Source organism: Panthera uncia (assembly GCF_023721935.1).
Source record: "Panthera uncia isolate 11264 chromosome A3 unlocalized genomic scaffold, Puncia_PCG_1.0 HiC_scaffold_11, whole genome shotgun sequence".
Taxonomy (NCBI): Eukaryota; Metazoa; Chordata; class Mammalia; order Carnivora; family Felidae; genus Panthera; species Panthera uncia.
The window spans coordinates 37814773-37829667 of NW_026057578.1; the positions used below are offsets into that span (position 1 = coordinate 37814773).

Genomic DNA, 14895 nt, shown 5'->3' on the forward strand with positions numbered 1-14895 from the left:
CTCTTTATAAAAGCCGAGTTCTCCCTAGGACCCATGTGTGCCCTGCATTAACTCCAGAAATCAGCAGTATTGTAGAGTCATTAATCTTAGAGGAAGAAATATAAACCAGGTGGGCAGACTCCTAACATCAGCTAGACCAGCCCCAGCGAAGGATAGCTAATTAGCTGCCTTGAGTGTCTGCAAACTGTTCAGCATTAACTCTGGCTCCTGCCAAATTCGGTTCCAGAACAAAGAATGGCTCTTTGTGACATGGCAGGTTTTTAGCATAGTTGTGTTACCAACTTATAACATGTTAAAGATGAGAAGTAGATTCTAGAATTTTGAGGGCATATAGCCATTTATTATGTATGACACCCATATGCCTCTCTCCTAGAAGATTCGACACAGAGTATTGTCAAGGGCTCCCAATTTCTCGAGTTGGGCCTCACTGCAACCATTTTCTCCTAAGCTCCTCCTAAGAAAAAGAATGACTCAACGAGCGCTCATTATGTGTCAGACACTTCACAAGCATTATTTCTAGGCTTCCTTAAAAAGACCTTATGAGCAGGGTTCCATCATCATGCTTGTTCTACGTGAAGCAAAGAACATCATGTATGTTGCCCAAGTCCTCAGCTGGGAAGTGGTGTGGCTACAATCTAAGCTTAGTCAGATGGCCTTACCTTCTACTCTCAATGCAAACTATGTGAACAAGCAATTAATCTAAGAAAATACTGGAATTAACTTACAAACTTATATAAGAGAAAATGACTGTATTTGTTTTCCATTTCATGAAAATCTGAAAACAGCCATTCAGACTGGCCTTGTGAAAAACACAAATGCAGTAAACTGGCTTCATTAAAATTACCAACTTCTGCTCTGCAGAAGACCATGCCACGAGAACAGGAAGACAAGCCAGAGACTGGGAGAAAATATTTGCAAAAGATAGATCTGATAAAGGACTGTTATCTAAAATACACAAAGAACTCTTAACACTCACCAGTAAAAAGCAAACAACCTGATTAAAAAGACCTTAACTGACACCTCACCAAATAAGATACATACATGGAAATTCACATATGAAAAGATGCTTCACATCATATGTCATCAGGGAAATGTAAATTAAAGCAACAAGATACCGCTACACATCTGGTAGGAGGCCAGAATCTGGAAAAATGACAACAGTAAAATGCTGGCGAGGATGTATGTGCCACAACAGAAAGGCTTATTATACACTGGTGCTGGGAATGCAATATGTACAGCCACTTTGGAGGACAGTTTGGTGGTTTCTTACAAAATGAAACATATTCTTACCATACAATCCAGCAATCATGCTCCTTGGTATTTACCCAAAGGAGTTGAAAATGTGTCCATACAAAATCCTGGAAGTGGATGTTTATAGCATCTTTATTCATAATTGCCAAAACCGGGAAGCAACCAAAATGTCCTTCAAGTCAGAGGATGAATAAGTTAACTGTGCTACATCCAGACAATGGAATGCTATTTGGCACTAAAAATGAAATGAGCTCTCAAGCCATAAAAAGATATGGAAGAGACCTAAATGCATATTAATAAGTGAAAGAAGCCAATCTAAAAAGTCTACCCAGTGCATGATTTCAACTATATGGCATTCTGGATAAGGCAAAACTCTGGAGAGAGTGAAAAGATCAGTAGTTGCCAGGGGTTGGGTGGGGAGAGGAACAAATAAGCAGAACACAGTGGATTTGGGGGGCAGTGAAGATAGTCTGTAAGATATCCTAAGAATGGGTACATGTCCTCATACGTTTGTCCAAATTTACAGAATGCACAACACCAAGAGACAACCCTCATGTTAACTCTGGACTTTGGGTGGTGATGATGTGTCAACACAGGTTTCATTTGTAACAAAGGCATTGCTCTGGTGAGGGATGTTGATAATGGGGAAAGTTATGCAGATGTGGGGCAGGGAGTGCATGGGAAATCTCTGTACTTTCTGCTCGATTTTGATGTGACCTTAAAACTGCTCTAAATAAGAAAGGCCTTTAAAGAAACCAAAAGTACAAATCCTGCACTTGAAGATCATTATACTCCCTCCAGACCAACACTACTTGGCCTGGGCAACTGCACAACCAGCTGGACTGTTTTGACTGAATCGATCTGACACTTAAGTTTATTTTTGTAATGCATTAAATTTAATAAATAAACTAATTAGGAAGAAGGGAGAAGCTCAACTTTCTGTTTGCATCAATCGATTAGTTCTTGAACTAAATTGAAGGGTTGCTTGAGTTGTTTGACAAGCTCCTTTGTGTGGTGAGGGTGAGAGTCTGTGTGTTTTCATAGAACTCGCCTGTCAGTGCAGTCAAAACTGTGTGTGGTATAGACACAGCTCACCAAGTGTTCTGACAACTGATTAAAGCCAAAAGTTCTTTTCAATCCACTGAGTTCCAAAGGTGCCATGTAAATATGAATTTTACTTATTTATTTACTTCATACTTTTCCCTTTGCTGGAGGACTTGAAGTGATTTTGCAATTTACGATACCATGAAAAATTAAGCACTTAGGACTAAAACAAAAGGGTTCATCTATGGCAGTGGTTCTCAAAGTGTTGTTCCCAACCAGCGGTAGGATATCTCCTGGGAGCTTGGTAGAAATACAAATTCTCAGCCCACCCCAAATCTGCTAAATCAGGATCTCTGTGGGGAGTTGGAGGGAGGCAGTAATCTGTGTTTTAACAAATAATTCAGGGGATTCTGATGCTCACTCAAGAATGAGAACCATTGGCCTAAAGGAATAAAAAGATGGGACACTACCAGATACCTCAAATAAGCCCTTGATTTCCAATAAGCACTGAAGAAGAGATCCTAAGAACTTTCTATGGTGCTTTTATTAATACTATGTGTCTTAAGCAGAGTTCTTCTGTGTGTTTTTAATTCTTTCCTTTAATCTTTGGCAATTCAAGCACTGAGTTTAGGTCAGACAGAACTGGTCAAACAGAGAGCAGCAACCTGATAAAGATGGATTACCATAGAGCAATTTAATTAAAACTAGCAAAATACCTAGAATCCAAAATGGTCAGTCTAGTTACACTAGTTGACTTTACAAATAAATTGATCAACAATGCAGCGAGCTAGTTGTTTACTTGGGAATTAGCTATAACAACTCAAAGCACTTAAATCTACGGAATGTGAATTATACCAATAAAATAATACCAGGTTAGCTTTACAAGATTAACAGAGTTATCTTAGCAAAATAGAATATGCCTTAAGAAGAAAGGAATTGCATATCCCTGTCATGGCTGACTGGTGTCAGGGCAGGCTGTCTGAGAAGTACTGGAAGGGAGACCATCACAGAGCTTCCCAAGAAAGTGTACGCAAGTGACAAGCATTTCTCCTTATGCCCTAGCATGGAAGGTTCCATCGTGAATCTGCCCCAGATCGTGGCTCTAAAGAAGAAATACAAGGCTTACCTCTACATAGACGAAGCTCACAGTATTGGGTCCGTGGGCCCAACTGGCCGGGGTGTTGTAGAATTCTTTGGACTGGACCCTCGAGATGTTGATGTGTTTATGGGCACATTCACCAAAAGCTTTGGAGCCTCAGGAGGTTACATAGCTGGAAGGAAGGTAAGAGAGGGACTCCCTGTGTCTATTTAAAACCTGAACACTCTGGGGACACAGTCTGCAGGGCTTCTCTGGATTCTGTGAGGACTTCAGTTCACTTCACCACACCTCAATAGATCATGGCAACCCAGATACAGTGGCTTCACAGCCAAGTAGACCCAGAATGTCAAAGAATTCACTGTCTAATAGTGAATAGTAATCACATTGTAATAAAATGACAACACCAGAAGTATACACAGACAGAGACTTAGTACAAGGAGAGGGATGGTTCACTCTGCAAGGTAGTATCTAAGGAGTCTTAGAATAAATACCAGTCTTGTAGACAAATGATAGGGGAAGGTATCTTTCAAAAAGAGGGAATAATGTATAGCAAACCACAGAAATTGATAAGGGAATGTTACAGAATGAGAAGTAGTTTGGTTTTTGTAGCATGAAAAACATAAAACAGGTAATAGCAACAGTGGGCAAAGGTCAGATTATTAATGAGGTTGACCCTGTGCTACAAGTTCTGGGTTTTAAGAGTTTTAACCAAAGCCATAGTAAGATCAGAAATGCCTTTTCAAGAGATTTTCTCTGCAAAATAATTCTATCCCACATTTTGGATAAACCATACATCAAATTGTGTCACCCTCTAATATCTTCTAAGATTTTATTTATTTATTTATTTATTTATTTATTTATTTATTTTAAGTAATCTCTATCCCCAATGTTGGGCTCGAAATCATGACCCTAAGATCAAGAGTCACATGCTATGCCTACTGAGCCAGCCAGATGCCCCTCTAATATCTTATCTACATGATTTAAAATTCTCACCTGATGGAATCGGACTATTGAGTGTTATCCCTGTTGTTTTAGGGCCAATATCATCAAGGGGATTGCCAATATAAACCAATAAATGTTTAAAAGAAATTAAACAGAGGGGTGCCAGGGTGGCTCAGTAGGTTAAGCATCCGATTCTTGGTTTGGGCTCAGGTCATGATCTCATTGTTTGTAGGATGGAGCCCCATGTCAGTCTCTGTGCTGCGCATGGAGCCTACTGAAGATTCCCTCTCTCTCCCTGTCCCCCACCATCTGCCCCTCTCCCCAACTCATGTTCACTTGCTCTCTCTTTCTCAAAATAAATAAACTTTTAAAAAATAATAAAAAATAAAAGAAATTAAAGAGAGGATTTGATTGATAAAGAAGCCTGTTGCCTGCCCTTTATCCAAGTCCTGATAGCTGTCTCATTCAGGCCTACACCTGTCCCAAAGTGACTTATGACAGTGATGTTGGCTTCACTGAGGAGGCACACTGGGCCCAAAACCAGTGCATGCAGGTGGCATCAACAGTTTCTCCAAAATTCCCAATTCCTTACTCATTACTTACACACAAGAGTTCAGACTCCTGGTAAACCAGTTAGACAAATTAGGGATTGTAGCAGAATACAGTCTATTCACTGAAAGCCCATGATTTAAAACAACAGATTTCACTGTGGTCCCTTACCTTGCCATGAGATGCACAAATGCTTCAAATGTTCAGAGTATTCAGTGGTCTTGACCCTTCAATAAGCATTACTTTCTTCTAAGCTCAAAGCATCGTTTTCCATCCTCCCTCCACTGGCCTTTGGGAATTAGTTTGGTAATGCTAAAAACATAGGGAATGCCTAGGATCTACAAAATTTAGCTAAATCTGGTGAAAGGTTAAACGTTCCCTTCTCAACTGTCGAAGCAAGGGGATCAGAGGGTCTCAAATTTAGGAGGTCCCTTATCCGGGTTACATTGCTTTGTGAGCTTGTGGTTTTGTGATTACTTTAGCAGCAGTTCCGAGCTACAAAATTTTTAACCAAGCGTAACTATGTTTCCTGAACCAAGGGCACCTGAATAAACTGAAGCAAGCATATCCTTGAAATGTTGTCAAATTTGGTAGATGTCACATTTTCCCCCTGGAGTTCCTTCATCTGATAACTGCTTTAAACAAAGACCCCTGACTGGCCTGAAGTCAGGTCCAGCTCACTCGGTTCTCTCTTACTCTCCATCCTAAAGTCAGGAGGACTGTTTTAAAAGTGTATTTGTTCTTATCTATGTAACGCGTATTCATTTGGGACAGACACTGGGCAATTGTGGAAAATTATCATTTGTATTAATTGCAATGCAGAAAAATGTTCATTTCCTTGCTCTTTAAAATACTCATTCTCTGCGCGCGTGGATCCAGAGAACGGCATCATCCTTCCCCCACCCATTTCCTTTCCAGAGGAAAGGTCTTCTCCAGGTCTTCTCCCGCTCCACACTATACACTGTAGTCTCTGAATTTACCACTAGATGGCAGCAAGAATTAGAGCGTGTTTGGCAGAGGTCCATTAGTCCCTACAGAGACTTACTGCCCTAAATGAGCAAGATGTAAAACCTAGAAAACATAGGGCAGTTTCCAAGACGTGGAGGCCACTTGAGAAAGTGTTTATATATGCCATTCCCTGATGAGTTCAAAATCAGTCAAATACACACCTGTCTGGAATGGTTTTGGTGAGTCTGTGATAAACTCAGATAAACTGGTTTCCTTCCAACCTGATATGCCTAAGAGTTCATGGAATTTTGGTATCTGCTTGTCTGTACCTTTAGTTTTTGGGGTTTTTTAGTTATGTTAATTTTATTTTTTTTAATGTTTGTTTATTTATTTATTTATTTTTGAGAGAGAGCATACATGCATGAGCAGGGGAGGGGCAGAGAGAATCTCAACCAGGGGATTCAGACAGGATGTGGGGCTGGATCCCACCAACCGATCCCAGGAACTGTGAGACCATGACCTATACTGAAATCAATAATCCGATGCTTGGGGCGCCTGGGTGGCTCAGTTGGTTAAGTGGCCGACCTTAGCTCGGGTCATGATCTCACAGTCCGTGAGGTCATGATCTCATGGTCCGTGAGTTCGAGCCCCGTGTCGGGCTCTGTACTGACAGCTCAGAGCCTGGAGCCTGTTTCAGATTCTGTGTCTCCCTCTCTCTGACCCTCCCCCGTTCATGCTCTGTCTCTCTGTGTTTCAAAAAAAATAAAATAAAACGTTAAAAAAATTAAAAAAAATAATAATCCGGTGCTTAATCAACTGAGCCACCCAGGTGCCCCAAGTCATATTAATTTTAAATTACGTGTGGTTTCCATTTAACTCATGGTTTTCAATCCTCTGGATTTTGGATTATTTTTGCAAAAAAAAATTTTTACTTTGGTTTTGAATTAGGATTTTTAATTGATAGGTCATAGGATTGGACAAATGCTAACAGTTTTAATTTGAAAGAAATCTTTCCACTTACCTATTTAAATAATTAGAAGAGTTTTCAGAGTTTAATCATATTTTCTCCCAGATATTTTGCAGTGTATACTTCAGTTTGGGGGTGTACTGCAAAATATCCAGGATTCTAACCTTTGAGTACAAAAGTAACAAAATTTACCCCTAAAAATGTTAAAATGCACACACTAGAACTTTACATTTTTCTGAAACCCTAATAATTTCAATTTCACTATGTTCATGGGGTTCTTAGTGAATCTTGAGATTTGAAAATAATTACTTGGGTCAAAATATCTAGAAAAAGGTACAACTGTCTGGCTCTCTTTTTAAATGTCAGTGTTAGGGTTAAAAGTAGAGAGACTACATTCCTAATAGCAGTTTCTAGGAGGCTCTAGAAGTCTTTGTGGAGTTGATCAAAGTCAGGACTACAGTCTTTGTTAGCCACCAGACATGTCACAGAAAGAAAAGTGTTTGGAAACAAGGGGAGAAAAAAATGATTTGGTGCTAAGATAGTATCACTGAGAGTAAAGATTCTGTCTTGGCCTCAGGCTTGCTGTCACAGAACGTCCGACAAATTCATCTCTGCTTGTTGTAATTTACTGCCCTGGCCTCGACCTTCTCTCCCCGCTTTAGGGAGACCGCCCAAATGGTCTCTCCAGAGCCAGCAAGATTTTGCTATTTTGTTCACTTTGAGTTTAGAACTGCTGTAGATGATCTATGAGCAACCCAACTTGGAACATTCTGTCCTTTCAAGACCTTTGAGGTGAAGTATCAGATAATGACTTCTCTCCACCTGTTAGAGCCTGAGCTGATGGGGCTAGGTTTCTTATTTTTGTTTTTTAATGTGTGTGTCGATCCAGTTGCTAAGGAGGTGTGGTCAACACTGAAGACCCTGATTTTGAGGGGTCCAAATATGTCTCAGGCATGGATCCCGAGTCCCCTTGCATGCCTGCTGCTAACCACTGGCTTTCATAGTCTCCATAGGCTGAGAAGATTGCAAGCAAGTGAAGAAAAGGTAGCCTTAATGATTGATCAACGGCAGGACTAGAATTCTGGAGGAGGGAAGTCTGACAGGGCAGCCAAGTTTGGGGTGAGCGTTAGCCCCAGAAGCCTGTGTGCCAGACAAAGGCAGGCCTCTTGCAGAAGCTAGCTCTGCCCTGTCTGCTCAGCCCCGGCTATATTTAACAGCCCTTTGAAGTAAATGGGGGTCATGGTATGAACACCGAGATGTTTATTCTAAGAGCCTCCTGTCTGACTTCCTCAGCAAACTACCCTTGCCCTTGAACTCCAGGCCTATGGGTAGAGAAAATAATCAGGGTTTTGAACTTACAAAAAAGACTTGGAAACCTTGGTAGGAGGAGACCTCTAACCCACCCTGAAGGAAGACATAACCCAGACTTTCCTTGAAAAGACCAAAGCAAACTCTTAATTCATGGCTCCTGGTGCCCAGTGGGGGAATGAGAAGAGGGAACCAGAAACCAGGCATCAAGACCTTCCTTGATGCTCAGCAGAAGTTACTTAAAGAGCCCCACTTTCTGAACCACACAAGAAAACTAGCGCTGTCCACAGACTAAGACCTTCAGAGGAAGGGGACCCAGTCTAAAAGAAATAAGATGGTGGGCAAGACAGTCTTAATGTTAAAAGGGAATGATAACTGCTTTGATGAGGCATTTATTCAAACTAAGAATGCACATGACCTTGGCTTTATGAAATTTCCCAATTTGGAAAGGAAAATTAGGGGCTGAGGACATTGAGAAGAGCCCTTTAGGGACGCGAGAAAGCTTTGTTTTGTTTCTTTGTCTGATCTTTGTCAGTGATGCCCCAAAACGAAGAGAATGTTTCTATTCTTATTCCTAAGCATACAGCTTAGTTACCCTCTATATACCCTATATACTTCAGGGACCCTCCTCATCCTTCCTCAGTCCCTAAAACCCCTCTTCTTTTCATTAGATCATCAGTATTTACCAGGCCCCTGCTAGGTACCCACCATTCTGGACTTTAGAAGAGTGTTTAATCCATCCCTGCTCTCAAGGGGGTCTCACTCCCCTTGGAGAAACAAGAGCAATAGCCCCAAAGAATTTTGAGATTGATGTGATTCGGTCTGTAGTTTAGTGCTGTTGACACGAGTATATTAGGGATTCTTCCCACCTCCCCCCAAAAAGGAGCAATCTGTGGATCAGGGAAAGTACCACAGTGAAGTACAAGTGAAGGTGGTAGTCTCTGTGCTCCCCTGCCCGCCTCACTGCATGCCAGGCCAGCCCCTCTGGTCTGGAGAAGTATTGTAGTGTGGTGCTAAGGGTGGGGATTCCAGAGCCAGGCCGTTTGGGTCCAAATCCTTGTTATTCAACCATGTTTTGGTTGGTTAATGAGCCACCCAAGCACATCTTTAAGGATTTTTTAAATTTTTTTCATTTATTTTTTGGGGGGTGCAGAAAGAGAGAGAGAGAGAACCCCAACAGGCTCTGTGCTGTCAGCCCAGAGCCCTATGCGCTCTCACAGACCGTGAGATCATGACCTGAGCCGAAATCAAGAGTTAGACACTTAAACTGACTGAGCTACCCAGGTGCCCCCTAGGTACTACATATATATTAACTCATTTAATTTTCATAATGACCCTGAAGTTAGCATTACTATTATCTCATTTTTCAGAGAAGAAAAGTAAAACCCAGAGAGATTTAGTAACTCGCCGATGGTCACACATCAGTAAGTGGCAGAGCCAGGATTTGAGCCCAAGCAGTCAGGTTCCAGAGCTTGTCCTGTAACTCCTTGGTCATGCTTCCCTTCAAGGGAATAACTTTGTCGTGGGAAATTTTCCCTCTACTCCCGACTGACTCTTTATGCTTTGCTGATAAGATGCCGGCCTCATTCCTAATTTTAGCACATGCGCATGCCTTTCCCTTCCTCTGCATGTGTCCAAATCCATCCATCCTTCAAGGCCAGATCACCTCCTTGAAGCAGCCCTTTCCAGCCTTAGTCCACATGAGCCCCCATCATCCTGTCACCTGTGCCCTACCCACTCTCTCCTACTTGGCTTCCCCAGCATTGTCAGGAGGCACCAACTCTCAACAGAGAAAGAAAACCTTTGATGTTGCTCATGGAGCAGCACTGAGCATAATGCTGTGAAGAACAGCCTGGCTTCAGCTACCCTGGAAAATGACCACCTCTCTCTCTCTCTCTCTCTCCCTCTGAGCTGCACACTCTCCATCCCCACCCCTGCCCCCCAATCCTCCAGAGTGAACTTTCCAAATACCGTGTGGCCAATGCTTTAAGTCAGGCCATCATGATGCACATACTCTTTGACTATGGTGAAAACCCACCCAACTGCCTGTATGAGATTCACTAAACAAAAGCATAGATGGAAACTTAATTTTAATTTTAATGTAAGTGGATAATGGCTACCAGGGACTAGTCTTTATATCTTCCTTCTCTTCTTAGGCTCCCATATCTAGAACAGAGCCTGGAGCAAGTCCTTGTGCAAATTTGCTGAAGGAAAAATGAAAGCAGAGAAGAAGGCCCCAGGGGTAGGGAGAAGAAAGAAAAGGGACAGGAAAGGATAAGAAAGGATAGGGAAGGGAAGGGAAGAAGGAAATACTTAGGAATGGAGAGGAGAAAAAGATTTAAATGGAGAATTTGAAACAAAAAAGGGAATCAGAGTAGAAGGAAGAAACAAAAGAAAGAAATGAGTATGAAATGAAGGACAATAGAAAGAAAGTTGGGGAAGAAGGATGATGGAAGAGGAGATTTAGAATGAAGGACACATTGAAGGAGGCAGGAAGGGACAGAATGGAGCTGCTAGTCCCCCCCATGGGCCAGGTAGGTGCATCACATCATCAACCACCTGTGAGATGGGCTGTTCACTTTACTGAGGAAGATGAGCTAAGAATGCTTAAAACGGTGGGACCCCTGAGTGGCTCAGTTGGTTGGGCGTTCGACATTGGCTCGGGTCATGATCTCACAGCTTGTGGGTTCGAGCCCACATTAGCCTTGCTGCTGTCAGGGCGGAGCCAGCTTCCGATCTTCTGTTCCCCCCCTCTCTCTCTGTCCCTCCCCCACTGGCACTCTTCCTCTCAAAACTAAATAAAACATTAAAAAATTTAGAAAAAAAGAATGTTTAAAATGCTTGTGAACAACCATAGTACCCATTCTCCAAGCAAGATGGAAAAGTGAAGGGTGGGCACAGTCCCAGGCTTAGGGGTGGAAATGGGTGTTTAGGAGAAGATGGGTCTGCCCAAAGCAGGGCTTTACCCAGTTCACCTTATGAGGGAATAGATCAGAAAAGACCCCTCAGTGGGATTCTAAACTGTCTCCTCATCTTTGAAGAGAAGGTGGCTGATCCTTTTCTGACTCATTGCTAACTTGAGAACTATCATCAGCCCACTAGCTCTTCTACAGAGCATCCTGAGGGTCCTAAGCCATGAGCCAGCACAGGTGGACCAGTGGATGGTCCGGTCAGTCAATACTGAGCACCGCCAGATGCAAGCTTGTGGCCCTCCCCACTGTGGCATTGTGTTATAAGAGCTTCTTAAGGCTTTCAGCAAGCTTACCTACGACCTTCTATTTGGCCTCAGGAGTCAGGCATGCAAGCAAAGAGTCATTCCTATCACTAAAGACCAGCATCTGCAGTGGGTCAGCACTCCAAATAACGTTGCACAAAAATTGCAATAGCTGTCTGCTGACCAAGGCATAACCAGAGTCTATCTGGTCCTCATGTATAATCTGGTTTAATTTCCCACCTCTCCCTTCTGCCACTCCTTTTTCTTTATCTGTCTTGATTCTTTAAGACCATTCCTCCTCTTCACTGAAGCCCTCCCTCCCCATCTCCTCCTCTTCACTGAAGCCCTCCTTCCCACTCTGCTCCCACTAACAATACCCATCTCTGTCTTCCGAAGTCTTATCACCCTATTGCATATACAGGTTTGCATGTCCTGTTACTTTTCCTCCCATTACTTTTCCCTGGGCACAATCTAATGTTGTAGGCTCAAGGGCAAGAAGCGCATCCTGTATTCTTTGGAGATTCCTGCATACAAAGCCAGTGCTCCTACGTGCAAGGTATTCAACAAACGTTTGGGAAATCGTTTTTCCTTTACAAATGTGGTTTTGCCTTACAGACTTTAACTCCGAATTCTCAGCATCCCACTTTTGTATGCCATGTAGGTTTTTGAGGGAGAGGCTAAGAAGAAGAGATAACACAAAATAAACGCTTTGGTGATTCCCCCTTGAAAATCAGACCACATTCGAGAATCAAATGTCTTGTCCTATGGTAGGTGGGGAGGGGATGAGATATAATTCTCACCACAAACACTGAGACTTATTTGGCTTCTTTTGGGGCTTACTCTTTTATTAAAGGACCTTGTGGATTATTTACGAGTTCACTCACATAGTGCTGCTTATGCTACATCCATGAGCCCACCGATAGCAGAGCAAATCATCAGATCAATGAAATTTATCATGGGACTGGATGGAACCACACAAGGTAAGAGGGTATGAGGGGAGCACAACTCCCATAAATCCTTCCTTAAACTTCTCTCTGTCTCCCTTCTGCCTTATCAATCTGCCCCCTTCTCAGATATATACCTTTGTCTTCACCCAATTTGTAAAATCAATTTGTACAAACCCAATTTGTACATGATATATAATACCCCATAGTACAAAAATACACTAGCACACACACAAAAAGAAACAAATGCTTTTTTTTAAGCAAAGAAAACTTTCTAATTCACCTCTTAACATGATCTGCAAAGTTGGATAATTTTGTGTGATCAGTTCCATTAAAATGAAGCAAACAGCGGTATGTGTTTGCCTGTGCCTGCTTGGGGCCGTCACTTGTGTTTCCCTGGAAACAAGCCAGAGGCTGGGCAGGGGTTGGTTACCACTGCCCATTTGAGGATATGTGGACAGAACACACACGACAACTTCCCAGTCATTTTGCAGACATTTGGGTCACCACAGCCAAAGTGTGTTTCTTTGCTCAAGCCAAAGGAGCTTAATCGTCTCTTTGAAAAATTGTTTCATCAAAGCCTTTTGGAACTCTCCTTCTATCTCTTAGATACAGCTTACAGAGCTTCTACTACATATCACAGTGGAGATACAATGATGAATAAGGCAGTCTTGCTGCCAGGCAATCGAGTGAGTGCATTTATGGAAGTAGCAGATTATCGTGGCCCCAGGACTGGTCCCTGAGCCATAAAATCCATGTGCTCCCACCCCCCCACCTCCCAGCTGGTGGGAAGCCCTCCATTGTTGAGTGCAACCTTCCAAGCCTCCTGCTTCAGTACAAGCGTGGGGAGATCCATTTCCCAGTTTTATTAAAACAGCAGAGTACTTTATTCACATACAAATTTTACCCAGAAGTCTCCTATATACAACAGATCAGAACAGGGCTGAGCTGGTTGAAGTTGTGTCTCTACCTACCTTCATGCTGGCAGCCCCCGAGGTCCTAGGACCAGGTTTGAAAACCCCCGAGATAGACCTTTCCTTTTCACTAAAACAGGAAAATGGCTTGCAGAAAGATTTTCTTCTTCCATGTAAAATGCAGTGATTGATTGTTCTCCAAAGTCTCTTCCAACCTTGTCTTTGGGGTTTTATGATTCTGTCTCTTGTTGAATCGTCTGCGTGCAAAGGAAATAAAAATCCAATCTAGGGAGTCCATGTGGTGCAATGGTTAAAGGCATAAACTGAAAGCTGCTATCTGGATGTGACTCCTGGGATGCTATTTACTCATGCTTTAACAAGTGATTTAACTTATCTGTTCACTTCTGAGCAAGTTTACCTCCCAACATGTTGTTCCTCCCACTGTAAAATTAGGAAAATGATATTGATTGAGCTCATGTTTCTGTGAAAATTAGGTAAATTAAGATATATAAAATTCTTAAAATTATGTCTGAAAACAATTATTTTTTTAAAATTTTTTTTTTCAACGTTTTTTTATTTTTATTTTTGGGACAGAGAGAGACAGAGCATGAACGGGGGAGGGGCAGAGAGAGAGGGAGACACAGAATCGGAAACAGGCTCCAGGCTCCGAGCCATCAGCCCAGAGCCTGACGCGGGGCTCGAACTCACAGACCGCGAGATCGTGACCTGGCTGAAGTCGGACGCTTAACCGACTGCGCCACCCAGGCGCCCCTGAAAACAATTATTTAGTGACCATCTTATAATTGCTCACTACTGTTATTTGCTATTATTATTGAGGTGTTCAAATCTCAGGTGATAAGTATTTGGACCACATCCAGGGATGCTGTAGGAAAGATTCTTATGATGGAAGAGAGGTAAGACTAGATGTCCTCCAAGGCCCTGGATTAGTCAGGATAAGAAAAGTTATGCCACCATAACAAATAAACCCTGAAAATCTCTATGGCTTCCTGGAACCAAAGTTTAGTTCTTGCTCATGTCAAGTCTAATACAAATAGACAACTCTCTGCACAGCTGTCCTCCATGGGGGCAGTGACTCAGGCTACTTGTAGCCTAAGGCTTGGCAGTCTCCTGGCAGAGAACAGAGGAGCATCCGCCTGGAAGAGACACTTACCACCTTGCTTATAGTCCTTTGGCCAAAACTAGGCATATGACCACACCCAAATTTGTGGGATAGGGAGTTAGTAAATTAAAGGATATGGCATAGATAAGCAGATAATCTTTCAACCTTTTAAAACCAAAGCTAGAAATAGAGTTGCTCCCATGTGAGCTGTCCTAGTTGCATGAAAAAACTGGTCTGGAACCTCTGGCTTCTCAGGAAGCTATATTGATGATCTTCCTGAACTTCATGCATTTCTTAATGGAAAAGAGTTGTTTGAAATTTAAGCTAAAATACGAGTTAAATGAATTGTCCTACAGTGACCAAAATGGTATTATTTTAAAGGTGAATAACTAGGAGGGGTGCCTGGGGATACCTCAGTTAAGTATCTGAGTGTTGGTTTTGGCTCAGGTCATGATCTGGTGGTTCATGAGTTCAAGCCCCACATCAGGCTCCACACTGACAGTGCAGAGCCTGCTTGGGATTCTCTCTCTCTCTCCCTCTCTCTCTGCCCCTCCCCTCCTTGTGTTCTCTCTCTCATGTAATGAATAAACTTGAA

General features: G+C 42.4%; 1 protein-coding gene across 1 annotated transcript in view; it reads left to right on the forward strand.

Annotated features, from left to right (window-relative positions):
- Positions 1–14895, forward strand: part of SPTLC3 (serine palmitoyltransferase long chain base subunit 3) — a 131076-nt gene that overhangs the window by 84199 nt on the left and 31982 nt on the right. The window contains exons 8-9 of the mRNA XM_049651143.1: positions 3358–3577; positions 12176–12302. Coding sequence (XP_049507100.1) covers positions 3358–3577; positions 12176–12302 — 347 coding nt within the window. The remainder of the gene's footprint in view (positions 1–3357; positions 3578–12175; positions 12303–14895) is intronic.